The 13,839-nt window shown below is 49.4% G+C and overlaps 1 protein-coding gene across 1 annotated transcript in view; it reads left to right on the forward strand.

The window, feature by feature from the left end:
* Positions 1–10,508, forward strand: part of LOC133357496 (plastin-3-like) — a 59,954-nt gene extending 49,446 nt beyond the window's left edge. The window contains exons 11-16 of the mRNA XM_061575459.1: positions 965–1,043; positions 2,033–2,147; positions 3,387–3,517; positions 3,790–3,913; positions 4,165–4,289; positions 6,389–10,508. Coding sequence (XP_061431443.1) covers positions 965–1,043; positions 2,033–2,147; positions 3,387–3,517; positions 3,790–3,913; positions 4,165–4,289; positions 6,389–6,524 — 710 coding nt within the window. The 3' untranslated portion in view covers positions 6,525–10,508. The remainder of the gene's footprint in view (positions 1–964; positions 1,044–2,032; positions 2,148–3,386; positions 3,518–3,789; positions 3,914–4,164; positions 4,290–6,388) is intronic.
* The last annotated feature ends 3,331 nt before the right edge of the window (positions 10,509–13,839 follow it).

Raw genomic sequence — 13,839 nt, forward strand, 5'->3', positions numbered from 1 at the left:
TGGCGCCTCTCGATCTCTCGAGTCTGGTGAGGTGGTCCCTTGCTGTCGTTGCCTCGGGGAAGATGTTCTTCCTTGTCTTTTGGTCTCAAAGGGGCTTTTCAGGGATTTGTGCTACAACAGAAGAAGAAGAAGCAGCAGCAATGTCCAACCACATCCGCAGGTTCATGGCATCGCTATCTTGTCTTCAATTAACATTTGGACTCGGCACACAAAGACTAAACAGAAACACGTGTTACACTTTAAATATGGCAATGCTCGCAAGGATGGCAATAATGACATTATTCATAATAATGTGGTAACATTGATGAGTTAAACGAATCCAAATTGCCACGGAAGCCACGCGTATCAACACCCAGTGTTCTACAAAGACAAAGATCCCCCGTATACCCTTACCAGACTATTGGGGACAAGTGCCGTTAGCGAGTGTATGTAGTCAGCACCACGCCCATCCGCCTTTGTCTCCCCAGTGGCAATGTTCACACACCGTACCAGGTACTCATTTGAGGCCGAGTCGGCCTAGGAGGAGGCCCAGGACCGGTTCAGATAATCGTCACTGACCGTGAGCGGAAATCGAACTCGGGTCGTTAGGTTCAGTAGCGCAGCGCGCTAACCGCTACACCACCGCTCCCCCCTAGTGTTCTACAATCACACACACACTCATCACTCGCACGCTCACAAAGATAAAGACAAAGATCCCCCCCACAACCCGTATAGCCTTCAACAGACTGTTGGGGCAAGTGCTTATTAGTGGCGACAGTTGTGGATGTGGCAGATGCTTGCTGGTGATGGCATGAGCTTCGCTCTCCGCTCTCTCTGTGCGTGACGGACGCATGCGGCGCGGGCATGGGGTGAGCGGCGGTGAGGTGAGGGTGAGCAGGTGAGCGAGGGTGACGCGTGGGAGTGACAACCCACGCCGTCCACCACCTCGCCCCGCTAACCCCGAGCGCGTGTGCCGTGTCGCCAGGCGAGACGAGGGAGGAGCGGCAGTTCCGCAACTGGATGAACTCCCTCGGGGTCATTCCCTTCGTCAATCACCTGTACAGGTGAGCCGCGGGCGTTCTTGGGTCACGGTTTGGATGCGACACCACGCGCGCGTGTGTGCGTGTGTATGTGTGTGTGTGCATGTGTGTGTATCTGTGCGTGTGTGTGCGTGCGTGTGTGTGTGCGTGTGTGTGTATGTGTGCGTGTCCGTGTATGTGTGCGCGTGCGTGTATGTGTGTGTGTATGTGTGTGTATGTGTGCGTGTGTGTGTGCGTGTGTGTGTGCGTTTGTGTGTATGTGTGTATGTATGTGTGTGTATGTGTGCATGTATGTGCGTGTGTGTGTATGTGTGCGTGTATGTGTGCGTGTATGTGTGCGCGTGTGTGTATGTGTGCGTGTCCGTGTATGTGTGCGCGTGCGTGTGTGTGCGTGTATGTGTGCGTGTGTGTGTGCGTGTATGTGTGCGTGTATGTGTGCGTGTGTGTGTGCGATAGTGTAGCGGTTAGCGCGCTGCGCTATGAACCTGGCGACACAGGTTCAATTCCCGCTCACGGCCAACACCGGTGACGATTATCTGAACCGGTCCCGGGCCTCCCCTAGGTCGACTCAGCCTCAAATGAGTACCTGGTACGGTGTGTAAACATCGCCGCTAGGGAGACAAAGGCGGTCGGGCGTGGTGCTGGCCACCCACCCCCTCGTGTACCGTTCCGGCCTTCATAGGTGCTCGCTAACAGCACTTGCCCCTACAGTCTGTTAAGGCTATACGGGGGATCTTTGTCTTTGTATCTGTGTGTGTGGGGAGCGGTAGCACAGCGGTTAGCGCACTGCGCTTCGAACCCGGCGAGCCGGGTTTCATTCCCGCTCACGACCAACACCCGGTGACGATTATCTAAACCGGTCCTGGGCCTCCCCTAGGTCGACTCAGCCTCAAATGAGTACCTCGTGCGATGTGTAAGCAACATCGCCACTATGGGTGGTGCCGGCCTTCACAACAGCACTTGCCCCAACGGTCCGTTGAGGCCACACGGGGGATCTTTGTTGTGCCCCGCAGTGACCTCACGGACGCGCAGGTCATCTTCCAGCTGTACGAGAGGATCCAAACGAAGGTGAACTGGGACAAGGTGAACAAGGCGCCGTACGCCAAGCTGAGTGCCCACATGAAGAAGGTGAACCCTAGTGACGTCATCGCCACCTACCCCCCCCAAATCCCCCCCCCCCCAAAAACCCCCACCAACATCGCTTCAATAGTCCCCACCCCCTTGGCCCTGAGATTGAGGATTCATAATTCGTGAGGTCACGGTCACGGCAAATAAGCGGAGGGAAACCTGTCCCCGCCGCGTAGCGAGAGAAATCGCCCTGTGCTGGCTCGGGTCACGTGTGCCAGTGGAAAAAAAGAGGGGGCCCTATTGTTTTTTAAACATAATATATTTAGTGTAATTTTTTAAATCCTTTATATTAAGTTCGCGTGCTTGCTTGCTTGCTTGCGTGCTTGCTTGCTTGCTTAGGACCGTACAAATCTTTCGGTCGTTTTTTAACCCACTTCCCGTGATCCAATCGAGCTGACATTTTCCACACAGACTCGTTGTGCCAGACAATTATTGTTCGTGAAAAAAAATTCCCAAAATTTTACACTTTTTAGGCAAAAAAAAATGTATTTTACATATTTTCAAATAGAACGCATTCATGGCTTTGGCTGAACGTCAGAGTGTAAGAGTCCAGAGCGTAACCCCTCCACAGGCCGTGGCGGAGTAGCGCAGTTGGTAGCGCCCTCGCTTCCCATGCCAAAGGTTGCGGGATCAATCCCCGCGTCCTCCACAGGCGAATATATTTTTAAATCCTTTATATTAAGTTCGCTGCCACGCATATAAAGGATTTATAGTGAAAAACTTTGTTTTTACGGGTTATACTTATTTGTTTTTTATTTTCTTATGATTAAAAATATTTTAAATATACATTCATTGCTTTATTATTTTTCGATTTAAAGCTTTCGTGACTGCAGGGATTCCTACTCTTGGTTCTTTCGGTAAAGTCACGTAGAAGGGAAATAATAAAATAATAAAAATAAAACGATACAATTCTCACGACGTTTCGATTGCAACACAAGCAATCATCATCAACCAAGTAAAAAAAGTAACTGAAAGAACCAAAGAGTTTTTTAAAAAAGTAAGTTTTTAGATTTATTTTAAAAGTGCTTCAGCCTCAACAACCGGAATTATGATGATTGCTTGTGTTGCAATCGAAACCTCGTGAGAATTTGATTGTTAAATTTTTATCATTTTATTATTTCCCTTCCAAGTGACTTCACCGAAAGAACCAAGAATACTTTATTATTACACATTTTTACATTACTTTATCATACATATTTTCATCATCATCATTTTTTCTTCTTTGTCTTTTGTCCGCAGCTTGAGAACTGCAACTACGCGGTGACGTTGGGCAAGAATTCGGGATTCTCCCTGGTTGGCATCGCGGGGCAGGACCTGTACGAAGGCAACCCCACGCTCACCCTGGCGCTCGTGTGGCAGATCATGAGACGGTGAGGCCTCCGCGTGAACGATCAGAATCTGGGTGGGGAGGGGCTGGTCACCCCGTGGTGCCCTTATAAAACTCAACGTTTAACCTACTCACGCCGGCTTGTGCCCGCCCTCGCAGTCGGCCATATTTGCGGAATACACCACGCCGCCGTTGACCCTGGCCATTGACCAAGCAACCCAACGTTCCTACCAGCTGTGCTTTTGCACGAATAGCGAATAGCGCTTCGTTGAAATCAAGTTTGATTGATTGAGTTGGCCGCGTGCGTGTCTCCAGGTACACGCTGATTGTTCTGGAGGACCTGGGTGATGGGCAGAAGGTGAACGACGAGATCATCATCGGCTGGGTGAACGAGAGCCTGGAGGAGGCCAGGAAGAAGTCTTTCATCTCCAGCTTCAGGGTGCGTCGCTAACGCTGCCATCACCATCCCCGCTACCACCATCGCCGTGTATCCGTGTCTGTTGGTGGTGCATCTGCAACGTCATCTCAGACAGTTCACCCATGTCACCCCGGTTCGGTCACCTTACGGCGAGCCTTCGACACTTCGCGTGACCTCAAAGTGCACCCCGTCTGGCACGGGCGCCGTGGTGACAGACCGTTCAAGGCTACACGTGAGGGTCGTGTGGTGTGGTGGATCGTTGTCTTTTGCAGGACACCAGCATAAGCAGCAGCCATGCGGTGCTGGACCTCATCGATGCCATCCAGCCCGGCTCCATCAATTACGACATCATCAAGACCGGCTTTCTCGACCTCAAGGAGAAGCAGGACAATGCCAAGTGAGAGACCACACTTCAGGCTTCCCAGGGCGGGCCAAGTGGTGGCTATGAGATGTTAACTCCCTCGCCTGGTGTACAGGAGGTCGTGGCTTCGATCCCGACCCTGACTCCTGCTGCTGAATATTTGGAGTTTGCGTGTCTCTCTCTCTCTCTCATCATCATCATCACGGTGGCTATGAGATGTTAACTCCCTCGCCTGGTGTACAGGAGGTCGTGGCTTCGATCCCGACCCTGACGCCTGCTGCTGTATATTTGGAGTTTGTGTGTCTCTCTCTCTCTCATCATCATCATCACGGTGGCTATGATATGTTAACTCCCTCGCCTGGTGTACAGGAGGTCGTGGCTTCGATCCCGACCCTGACGCCTGCTGCTGTATATTTTGAGTTTGCGTGTCTCTCTCTCTCTCATCATCATCATCACGGTGGCTATGATATGTTAACTCCCTCGCCTGGTGTACAGGAGGTCGTGGCTTCGATCCCGACCCTGACTCCTGCTGCTGAATATTTGGAGTTTGCGTGTCTCTCTCTCTCTCATCATCATCATCATCACGGTGGCTATGAGATGTTAACTCCCTCGCCTGGTGTACAGGAGGTCGTGGCTTCGATCCCGACCCTGACGCCTGCTGCTGTATATTTGGAGTTTGCGTGTCTCTCTCTCTCTCATCATCATCATCACGGTGGCTATGATATGTTAACTCCCTCGCCTGGTGTACAGGAGGTCGTGGCTTCGATCCCGACCCTGACTCCTGCTGCTGAATATTTGGAGTTTGCGTGTCTCTCTCTCTCTCATCATCATCATCACGGTGGCTATGAGATGTTAACTCCCTCGCCTGGTGTACAGGAGGTCGTGGCTTCGATCCCGACCCTGACTCCTGCTGTATATGTGGAGTCTGCGGTGTCTCTCTCCCCCGTGGTCGCGTGGATTTTTCTCCGGGTCCTCTGGTTTTTCCCCCCACATTTTGAAATCACCATCAAGCGTTTAGATTATTTGGCTGCTGTACATTTACACGTGATGATACACTTCATTGGGCTATCGTTTGTGGCCAGGTCACTTCTGACAAAGAGCTACGTAGCTCGGTGGGCCTTACCTGGTAAAATAAAGAATAGTTTAATAATCTTGGTTCTTTCGGTAAAGTCACGTAGAAGGGAAATAATAAAATAATATTTATATAAAACAATAAAAAATTCTCACGACGTTTCGACTGCAACACAAGCAATTATCATCAGGTGTGAAATCCACAAATTTTCTTTCTGTGGATATCACACCTGATGATTATTGCTTGTGTTGCAGTCGAAACGTGAGAATTTTTTCTTGTTTTATATTTATATTATTGTATTATTTCCCTTCTACGTGACTTTTCCGAAAGAACCAAGAAGATGAATCCCTGCAGTCACGAAAGCTTTAAATCGAAAACTATACAGGGTGCTTTGGAAAATGTTAACACTTAAATGAGACTATCGTTTTTAATGGAAAAAGAACGGGTAATAGCATTGTAACATGATAACAAATGTGATGTTAATAGCTTCAGAAAGTCTAAGAGTCTCCACTTGTTCGCCATCGTTGTCAACGCGTGCCTGGAATGTTCTCCAGGTGGTCTCCAGAGCCCGGAGGCGGCCACATGTCTCGTGGTATTGTTCATCTTCTTGGTTCTTTCGGTAAAGTCACGTAGAAGGAACATAATAAAATAATAAAAATAAAACATAATAAAATAATTCTCACGACGTTTCGGCCACAACGCAAGCAGCCGTCCTCAGGTGGAGAACAGGTCTGTCAAGTAGACAGAGTCTGTCTATTATTTTATTATGTTTATTTTAATTATTTTATTATTTCCATTCTACGTGACTTTACCGAAAGAACCAAGAAGATGAATCCCTGCAGTCACGAAAGCTTAAATCGAAATGTGGTATGGTTGTTGCAAATTATCAGAAGTGTTCAAAAACACGTTTATTTTATACAGGCACAAAACGCCGATCACAGAACGGAAGAGGGGGGGGGGCAGAGTGGGAACAGAAACTCCCAAAATTATTTTTAACCCGACTGTGCCCCCCCCCCTTCTCTCTCCTCTCTCCCTTCCCCTCTCCCTCCCTCGTCGCCGGCAGGTACGCCATCTCGATGGCGCGGAAGATCGGCGCGCGAGTCTACGCGCTGCCCGACGACCTCGTCGAGGTGAAGCCGCGCATGGTCATGACCGTGTTCGCGTGTCTCATGGGCCGCGGCATGAAGCGCGTCAAGTGAAGTGGGGTGGGGGGGGTGGATGGTGGAGGGGAGGGGGGGGAGTTGTGGGGGGTCCCGGCGGCTGTGACCGCCGCAGCCGCCCCTGCAGCCTAGCCAAACGTAAAAAGATTAAGTCAGAAACGAATGTCCTGAATGTCCACGTGTTTTTTTGTTCTTTAAATGGCCTTCCCCGGGTGGCAGAGGGGGGAGGGAGGGGGGGTTCTAATGCTAACGGGACCCCAACCGACACTGAACCAGCACCGTTGAGATCCATCCAATCGCTCGAACGCCGACGACGACGACCACGATGCCTCCGAGCGAAGCGCCCCCGTCAAGCTGTGAACCTGTACTCTTAGGTTTTTTTCGGGTAAAGTCACGTAGGTAAAAAATAAAAATTTTAAAAATTTTACCTACGTGACTTTACCGAAAAAACCTAAGAGTATGAATCCTTGCAGTCACGAAAGCTTCAAACCTGTACCGAGTCCGGGGGTCCCTTCCAAAGGCTTTTCTCTAGCGACGGAGAGCAAAGAAGAACGTCCCTCACCGTGGCTCCCGTCACAGCGCCGGGGGATGTCGCGGCGAATTTCCCGCGCTCTCCCGGCTTTCGCTTTCCCCGGTGCGACGTGCGGATCTCTTGCCCTGCGGCGGATTCTGTGATTATAACACTGGTCAACACACTTTGTCTGGCATAAGATGACGAGGATGCGTTACGTTCAACGCCGACGAATTCGAAACCAAAGTTGCCTACGTCTCGTCAAATACGACATTGACATCGTGTGCTGTAAACGTTAAATATCACTGGTCAACACACTTTTTCTGGCATAAGGTATTCCAACGGTTTTAAGGTAATTTGGGGTGCTGATTCCAAATCTGGAAAATCAGTTTTTGTCTATCACATCGGGTTTTTGAGATATCAAATATTGCATTTTCAATAAAAACTGCAGAAGAAAAATATTAAATAAATGTGGATATCTACATAAAATTATATTATAAACACACTATCCTAAAAATACAGCACCATATTTTAACACTAAAGCAGTCACTGACTCGCGACAACTTGCAATCATAAGTGACAGAGTTAATTTCGGATAAAATCAATGAAAATGGGGTATGCCGATAGCATAAAAATGAGATGTGATAGAGCAAATCTGAGATCAGATTAGGAATCAGCACCCTGAAATTAGTCTAGAACAGCTGCAAAAGTCCAGGCCAGAAAAAAGTCTTTTTTTTGTTGGCCAGTGTTATTAATGAAGTAACACACAAACACAGTTGTTGTTGTTGTTATGAGTTGCTCCGCGCGTCGCTCTTTGCTTGAAATCGGTTGCAGAAACAACCACAAAAAAATGCCCTAAACGTTTTCAGATCAGGCAATCGTAAGCCCACAAATGTTGTCGTGGGTTTATTCGCCAACACACAACCGGTGTGCTGAACTAGTATACGACACTATACACTACACTACTATACACCACACTATACACTACACTATGCACTACACTATAATTGTAAATGTTGTAGTGGGTTTACTCTCAAAAACACAACCGGTGTGCTGAACTAGTATACTATATTATACATGCCACTATACACTACACTATACACTACAATACTATACACCAAACTATACACTATTATACACTACACTATAATTTTAAATGTTGTAGTGGGTTTACGTTCCAACACGCAACCGGTGTGCTGAACTAGTATACTACATTATACATGACACTATACACTACTATACACTACACTACACTATACACTACACTACTATACACTACACTATACACTACACTATAATTGTAAATGTTGTCCTGGGTTTACTCTCCAACACGCAACTGTTGTGAGCTGTACTCGTCACGAATTCGCTACATTTTGCGTCTACCGTGACAAACCACACTGATTGTCCAATTCGGGTGGTGGCAGGTTAAACGACACATTTATATTCTAACACCAAAAACCTCTATCATGAACCCCCCCCCCCCCTCCTCTCCATTAGCATATTTACACGTACCACTCATGAAATATATATTTAAGCGCGTGCAATTATTTAATTACGACAAAATTAACACGCGGGAGGCTTTCGCGACAAATATCATCCATAATTCAGGTTTTTTTTGGGTAAGAACGCGTAAACATCTCATTTTAGATTGCGTAAATACGCGTGGTGGCGGGTTTTAACGACACGTTCATATATTTACGCGATCCAACCCAAAAAAAAACCAGCCGCATTACCCATTACAAAATTCGCTTTCCCCGTGTGGGAAAGATGTCGCCCTCCGTCGCAGCCTCGAAGTCGCGTGCGAGCCGCTAATTTCATTTGCAATCGGGTGAAAGTCTCTTTTCTTCTTCGTTGTTGCTTTTGGATAAAACCTCGCCGGTCCCCGCACGCGCGTCTCGACGGGGCCGATCGTGTCACATTCCACGAAAACGGCTGTCTGTCCCTGTGCTTTTTTTTTCTTACGTGAATCACGATAAAAGGGGGAAATGCTTTCAAAAATAAAATAATATTTTAGGCTTGACATCTGTGTGATTCTCATTCCGCCAGCAGTGATTAAAAACTCATTTCTTTAGAATCGCTTTTTGTGTTTAGTTTGTTGTCCTTCGCCCCTCCTCCCCCTTCCCGGCACCTCCAATTAGCACGGTTGGCTACGTACGGTGCGAAAGAAGTTCAACATACAGACCACACAACACACATACATAGTTGCAGGGTTGCGCCTTTATCTTTTTTTAGAATAACTTTTTTAATTAGAATAACTTTTCAGCGTAGGAGGTGGCCCAGCGGCTCCGAAGGAACATACAACATGCATAGTGACGTGAGCCAGCAATTGCAGGGGTGCGCCTTTATCTTTTTTTAGAATAACTTTTTTGTTCAGAATCATTTTCAGCGTAGGTGGTCAAGCGGCTCCGAAGGAATCGCAGAGTGGCCGAGCCGGCAGCCGCGCTGAGGCCTTCAGTTTTTTGATCCAGCCACGGCCTACAGTGAGGGGAAAAAATTAACCCGTAAAAACAAAGTTTTTCACTATAAATCCTTTATATGCGTGGCGGCTAGAGTCCTCTCGTCCTCTGGCTTGAGATGGCTTCCACCTATGGGTCAGATGATTGCCTGCCACCATTAAGCAATTGGTAATTAAATATTTTTAAAAAAAATCCTAAAAAGTGTAAAGTTATGGAAAAAAAATTTCACGAAAATAAATTGTCACGCACAACGAGTCTGTGTGCAAAATGTCAGCTCGATTGGATCACGGGAAGTGGGTTAAAAAACGACCGAAATATTTGCACGGTCGTAAGCGCGCAAGCAAGCAAGTGAACTTAATATAAAATATTTAAAAAGTATTTGATCCCCTGCTGATTTTGTACGTTTGCCCACTGACAAAGAAATGATCAGTCTATAATTTTAATGGTAGGTTTATTTGAACAGTGAGAGACAGAATAACAACAAAAAAATCCAGAAAAACGCATGTCAAAATGTTCTAAATTGATTTGCATTTTAATGAGGGAAATAAGTATTTAACAAAACAAAAAAACTTTTCAAAATGTGAAGTATTGATGACGGTCTGTGCCCAGTGTGGTGTTGGGCTACTGGTGATTTTGAACGCACAGCAGCCTCTCGATTATCTGCGCTAATGACGGTGATAATTCAAATTCTAGAATGATCCAAAAATGTCACCATTTTCCGCGGATCTCTATGCTAAAAACCACTGATATAGGTATACATTATGTTTCTGTTAAAAAAATACAGTTTGTTAATCAACAAAGAAAACATTTGATCGATGATGTGCGTGCTCAGTGATGATAAGACTTCCCCGGCTCCCGCCCAGCAGAAGACTCGGCCCAGTAAGTGGACAGCAGCAGAGCCTCGTCAATCAACGCCAAACAAACTCCGCCCATTGTTGTAAAGCTCTGGCAACTACTGTACTGTAGGGGCGATCACGTGGATTTCGGATTAATCGAAGCAACATATTTCTTCGGTTTAAGCATGTGACTTGTAATAAACAATTACAAGAATAACAATGTCCAACCGTTCGTAGATTTTTTTTTTCGGCTCAAGGGAAAATTCACGAGGTCGTGAATTCATGTCGAAATCTCAGGTGCGCGGAATCTAGACACGGGGCTCAGGTTTGACCGTCTCAGGATGAGATGAAGCACCTCCTGTGTGATTATTCTCACTCCTATTAACTATACAACTCAATCGGACGGTGATTTTGAGAAAGGTACGATAATTGTTATTTTTATACATATAATGTCATGATACAAGTGACATTTCCTGGTATAGGGACTTATTGATGATGACTTATTGATGATAACTTATTGATGATGACTCGACTATTAATATCGATTAGTATTGACTGGTGAATGATGATGACTTTTTGATGACTTATTAATGACTGATTATTGAGAATTACAATTCAGCACCCACTCTATAGCCCAGACCCACAATTCAGAACCCACTCTGTAGCCCAGACCCACAATTCAGCACCCACTCTATAGCCCAGACCCACAACTCAGCACCCACTCTACAGCCCAGACCCACAATTCAGCACCCACTCTATAGCCCAGACCCACAATTCAGCACCCACTCTATAGCCCAGACCCACAATTCAGCACCCACTCTATAGCCCAGACCCACAATTCAGCACCCACTCTATAGCCCAGACCCACAATTCAGCACCCACTCTATAGCCCACACCCACAATTCAGCACCCACTCTATAGCCCAGACGCACAATTCAGCACCCACTCTATAGCCCAGACCCACAATTCAGCACCCACTATACAGCCCAGACCCACAATTCAGCACCCACTCTATAGCCCACACCCAGAACTCAGCACCCACTCTATAGCCCACACCCAGAACTCAGCACCCACTCTATAGCCCACAACCAGAACTCAGCACCCACTCTATAGCCCACACCCACAATTCAGCACCCACTCTATAGCCCACACCCAGAACTCAGCACCCACTCTATAGCCCACACCCAGAACTCAGCACCCACTCTATAGCCCAGACCCACAATTCAGCACCCACTCTATAGCCCAGACCCACAATTCAGCACCCACTCTAGAGCCCAGACCCACAACTCAGCACCCACTCTAGAGCCCAGACCCACAATTCAGCACCCACTCTATAGCCCAGACCCACAATTCAGCACCCACTCTATAGCCCAAACCCATAACTCAGCACCCACTCTAGAGCCCAGACCCACAATTCAGCACCCACTCTATAGCCCAGACCCACAATTCAGCACCCACTCTAGAGCCCAGACCCACAACTCAGCACCCACTCTAGAGCCCAGACCCACAATTCAGCACCCACTCTATAGCCCAGACCCACAATTCAGCACCCACTCTATAGCCCAAACCCAGAACTCAGCACCCACTCTAGAGCCCAGACCCACAATTCAGCACCCACTCTAGAGCCCAAACCCAGAACTCAGCACCCACTCTAGAGCCCAGACCCACAATTCAGCACCCACTCTATAGCCCAAACCCAGAACTCAGCACCCACTCTAGAGCCCAGACCCAGAACTCAGCACCCACTCTATAGCCCAGACCCAGACATCATTAACCACTCTTGCGGTACACAGATAGGGGATAGGGCTGGTGGGGGTACACAGATAGGGGATAGGGCTGGTGGGGGTACACAGATAGGGGGTAGGGCTGGTGGGGGTACACAGATAGGGGGTAGGGCTGGTGGGGGTACACAGATAGGGGGTAGGGCTGGTGGGGGTACACAGATAGGGGGTAGGGCTGGTGGGGGTACACAGATAGGGGATAGGGCTGGTGGGGGTACACAGATAGGGGGTAGGGCTGGTGGGGGTACGGTATACGCAAGCAAGGGGTTTCCCTAAGAGTAAACAGAAGCTGAGAGGGGTAAATCGACGCGGACTCTTGCAGAACGACGCCGGGTAGCGAGCGGCGGTAATTCAACACGATCCCTCGTTCAGCAGGTGTCGCGATTCGATTCCGATTCTGGTCACGATTTCTGCTTCCTCATCGGTTCCCGGGGTTTGTGGAATCGATGGGTCCTGCTTGGTTTCAATGAGGGACGTTACGATTCCTCGATTAACACTAATCGAATGGTAGTTGCGATAATCGATTACACGGATGAGTCCAGCAACAATTCACTTTGATTAATGAATTTATCTTGCCAAGAAGAGGTCGCAAGAGTTTTTGTCGTCGCATCTCCGCCTCTAATCTTAAGGGACGAGACGGGTGGACTTCTCCACAAATTTGGACGTCTGCCTGATGAAGCTGGTTGCAATTACTGACGAAACGTCGTAGCTCAGACTTGTAAATGTCGATCTGAAGCTTTCGTGACTGCAGGGATTCATCTTCTTGGTTCTTTCGGTAAAGCCACGTAGAAGGGAAATAATAAAATAATAAACACATTCCTGCGGAGGGAGCTGGTAGGAACGTTGGGTTGCACGGTCAATGGCCAGGGTCAACGGCGGCGTGGTGTATTCCGCAAATATGGCCGACTGCGAGGGCGGGCACAAGACGGCGTGAGTAGGTTAAACGTCGAGTTTTATAAGGGCACCACGGGGGGACCAGCCCCTCCCCACCCAGCCCCACCCCTCCCACTCCCCACCCAGCCCCTCCCCACCCAGCCCCTCCCCACCCAGCCCCTCCCCTCCCACCCAGCACCACCCTCCCCTCCCACCCTCCCCACCCAGCCACTCGCACCCCCCCCCAGCCCCACCCCTCCCACCCAGCCCCTCCCTCCCCACCCAGCCCCTCCCTCCCCACCCAGCCCCACCCCCCCCACCCAGCCCCTCTCTCCCCACCCAGCCCCACCCCTCCCACCGAGCCCCTCCCTCCCCACCCAGCCCCTCTCACCCTCCCCACCCAGCCCCTCTCACCCTCCCCACCCAGCCCCTCCCACCCTCCCCACCCAGCCCCACCCCCCCACCCAGCCCCTCCCTCCCCACCCAGCCCCTCCCACCCTCCCCACCCAGCCCCACCCCCCACCCAGCCCCTCCCCACCCAGCCCCTCTCACCCTCCCCACCCAGCCCCTCCCACCCTCCCCACCCAGCCCCACCCCCCCACCCAGCCCCTCCCCACCCAGCCCCTCTCACCCTCCCCACCCAGCCCCTCCCACCCTCCCCACCCAGCCCCACCCCCCCACCCAGCCCCTCCCTCCCCACCCAGCCCCTCCCTCCCCACCCAGCCCCTCCCTCCCCACCCAGCCCCCTCCCACCCACCCCACCCACCAGCCCCTCCCTCCCTGCACGACGGACACAATAATCCCCTGTGGGCTGGTGTCACCAGGAGGTTCCTACCAGTATAACCCTCTTATGAATGATCGTGTGTTTAGTTTGAGTAGCCGCAATGGGTTTCGTTA

Source organism: Lethenteron reissneri, chromosome 58 (assembly GCF_015708825.2).
Source record: "Lethenteron reissneri isolate LAM-NWPU_2019-01 chromosome 58, ASM1570882v1, whole genome shotgun sequence".
NCBI classification, from domain to species: domain Eukaryota; kingdom Metazoa; phylum Chordata; class Hyperoartia; order Petromyzontiformes; family Petromyzontidae; genus Lethenteron; species Lethenteron reissneri.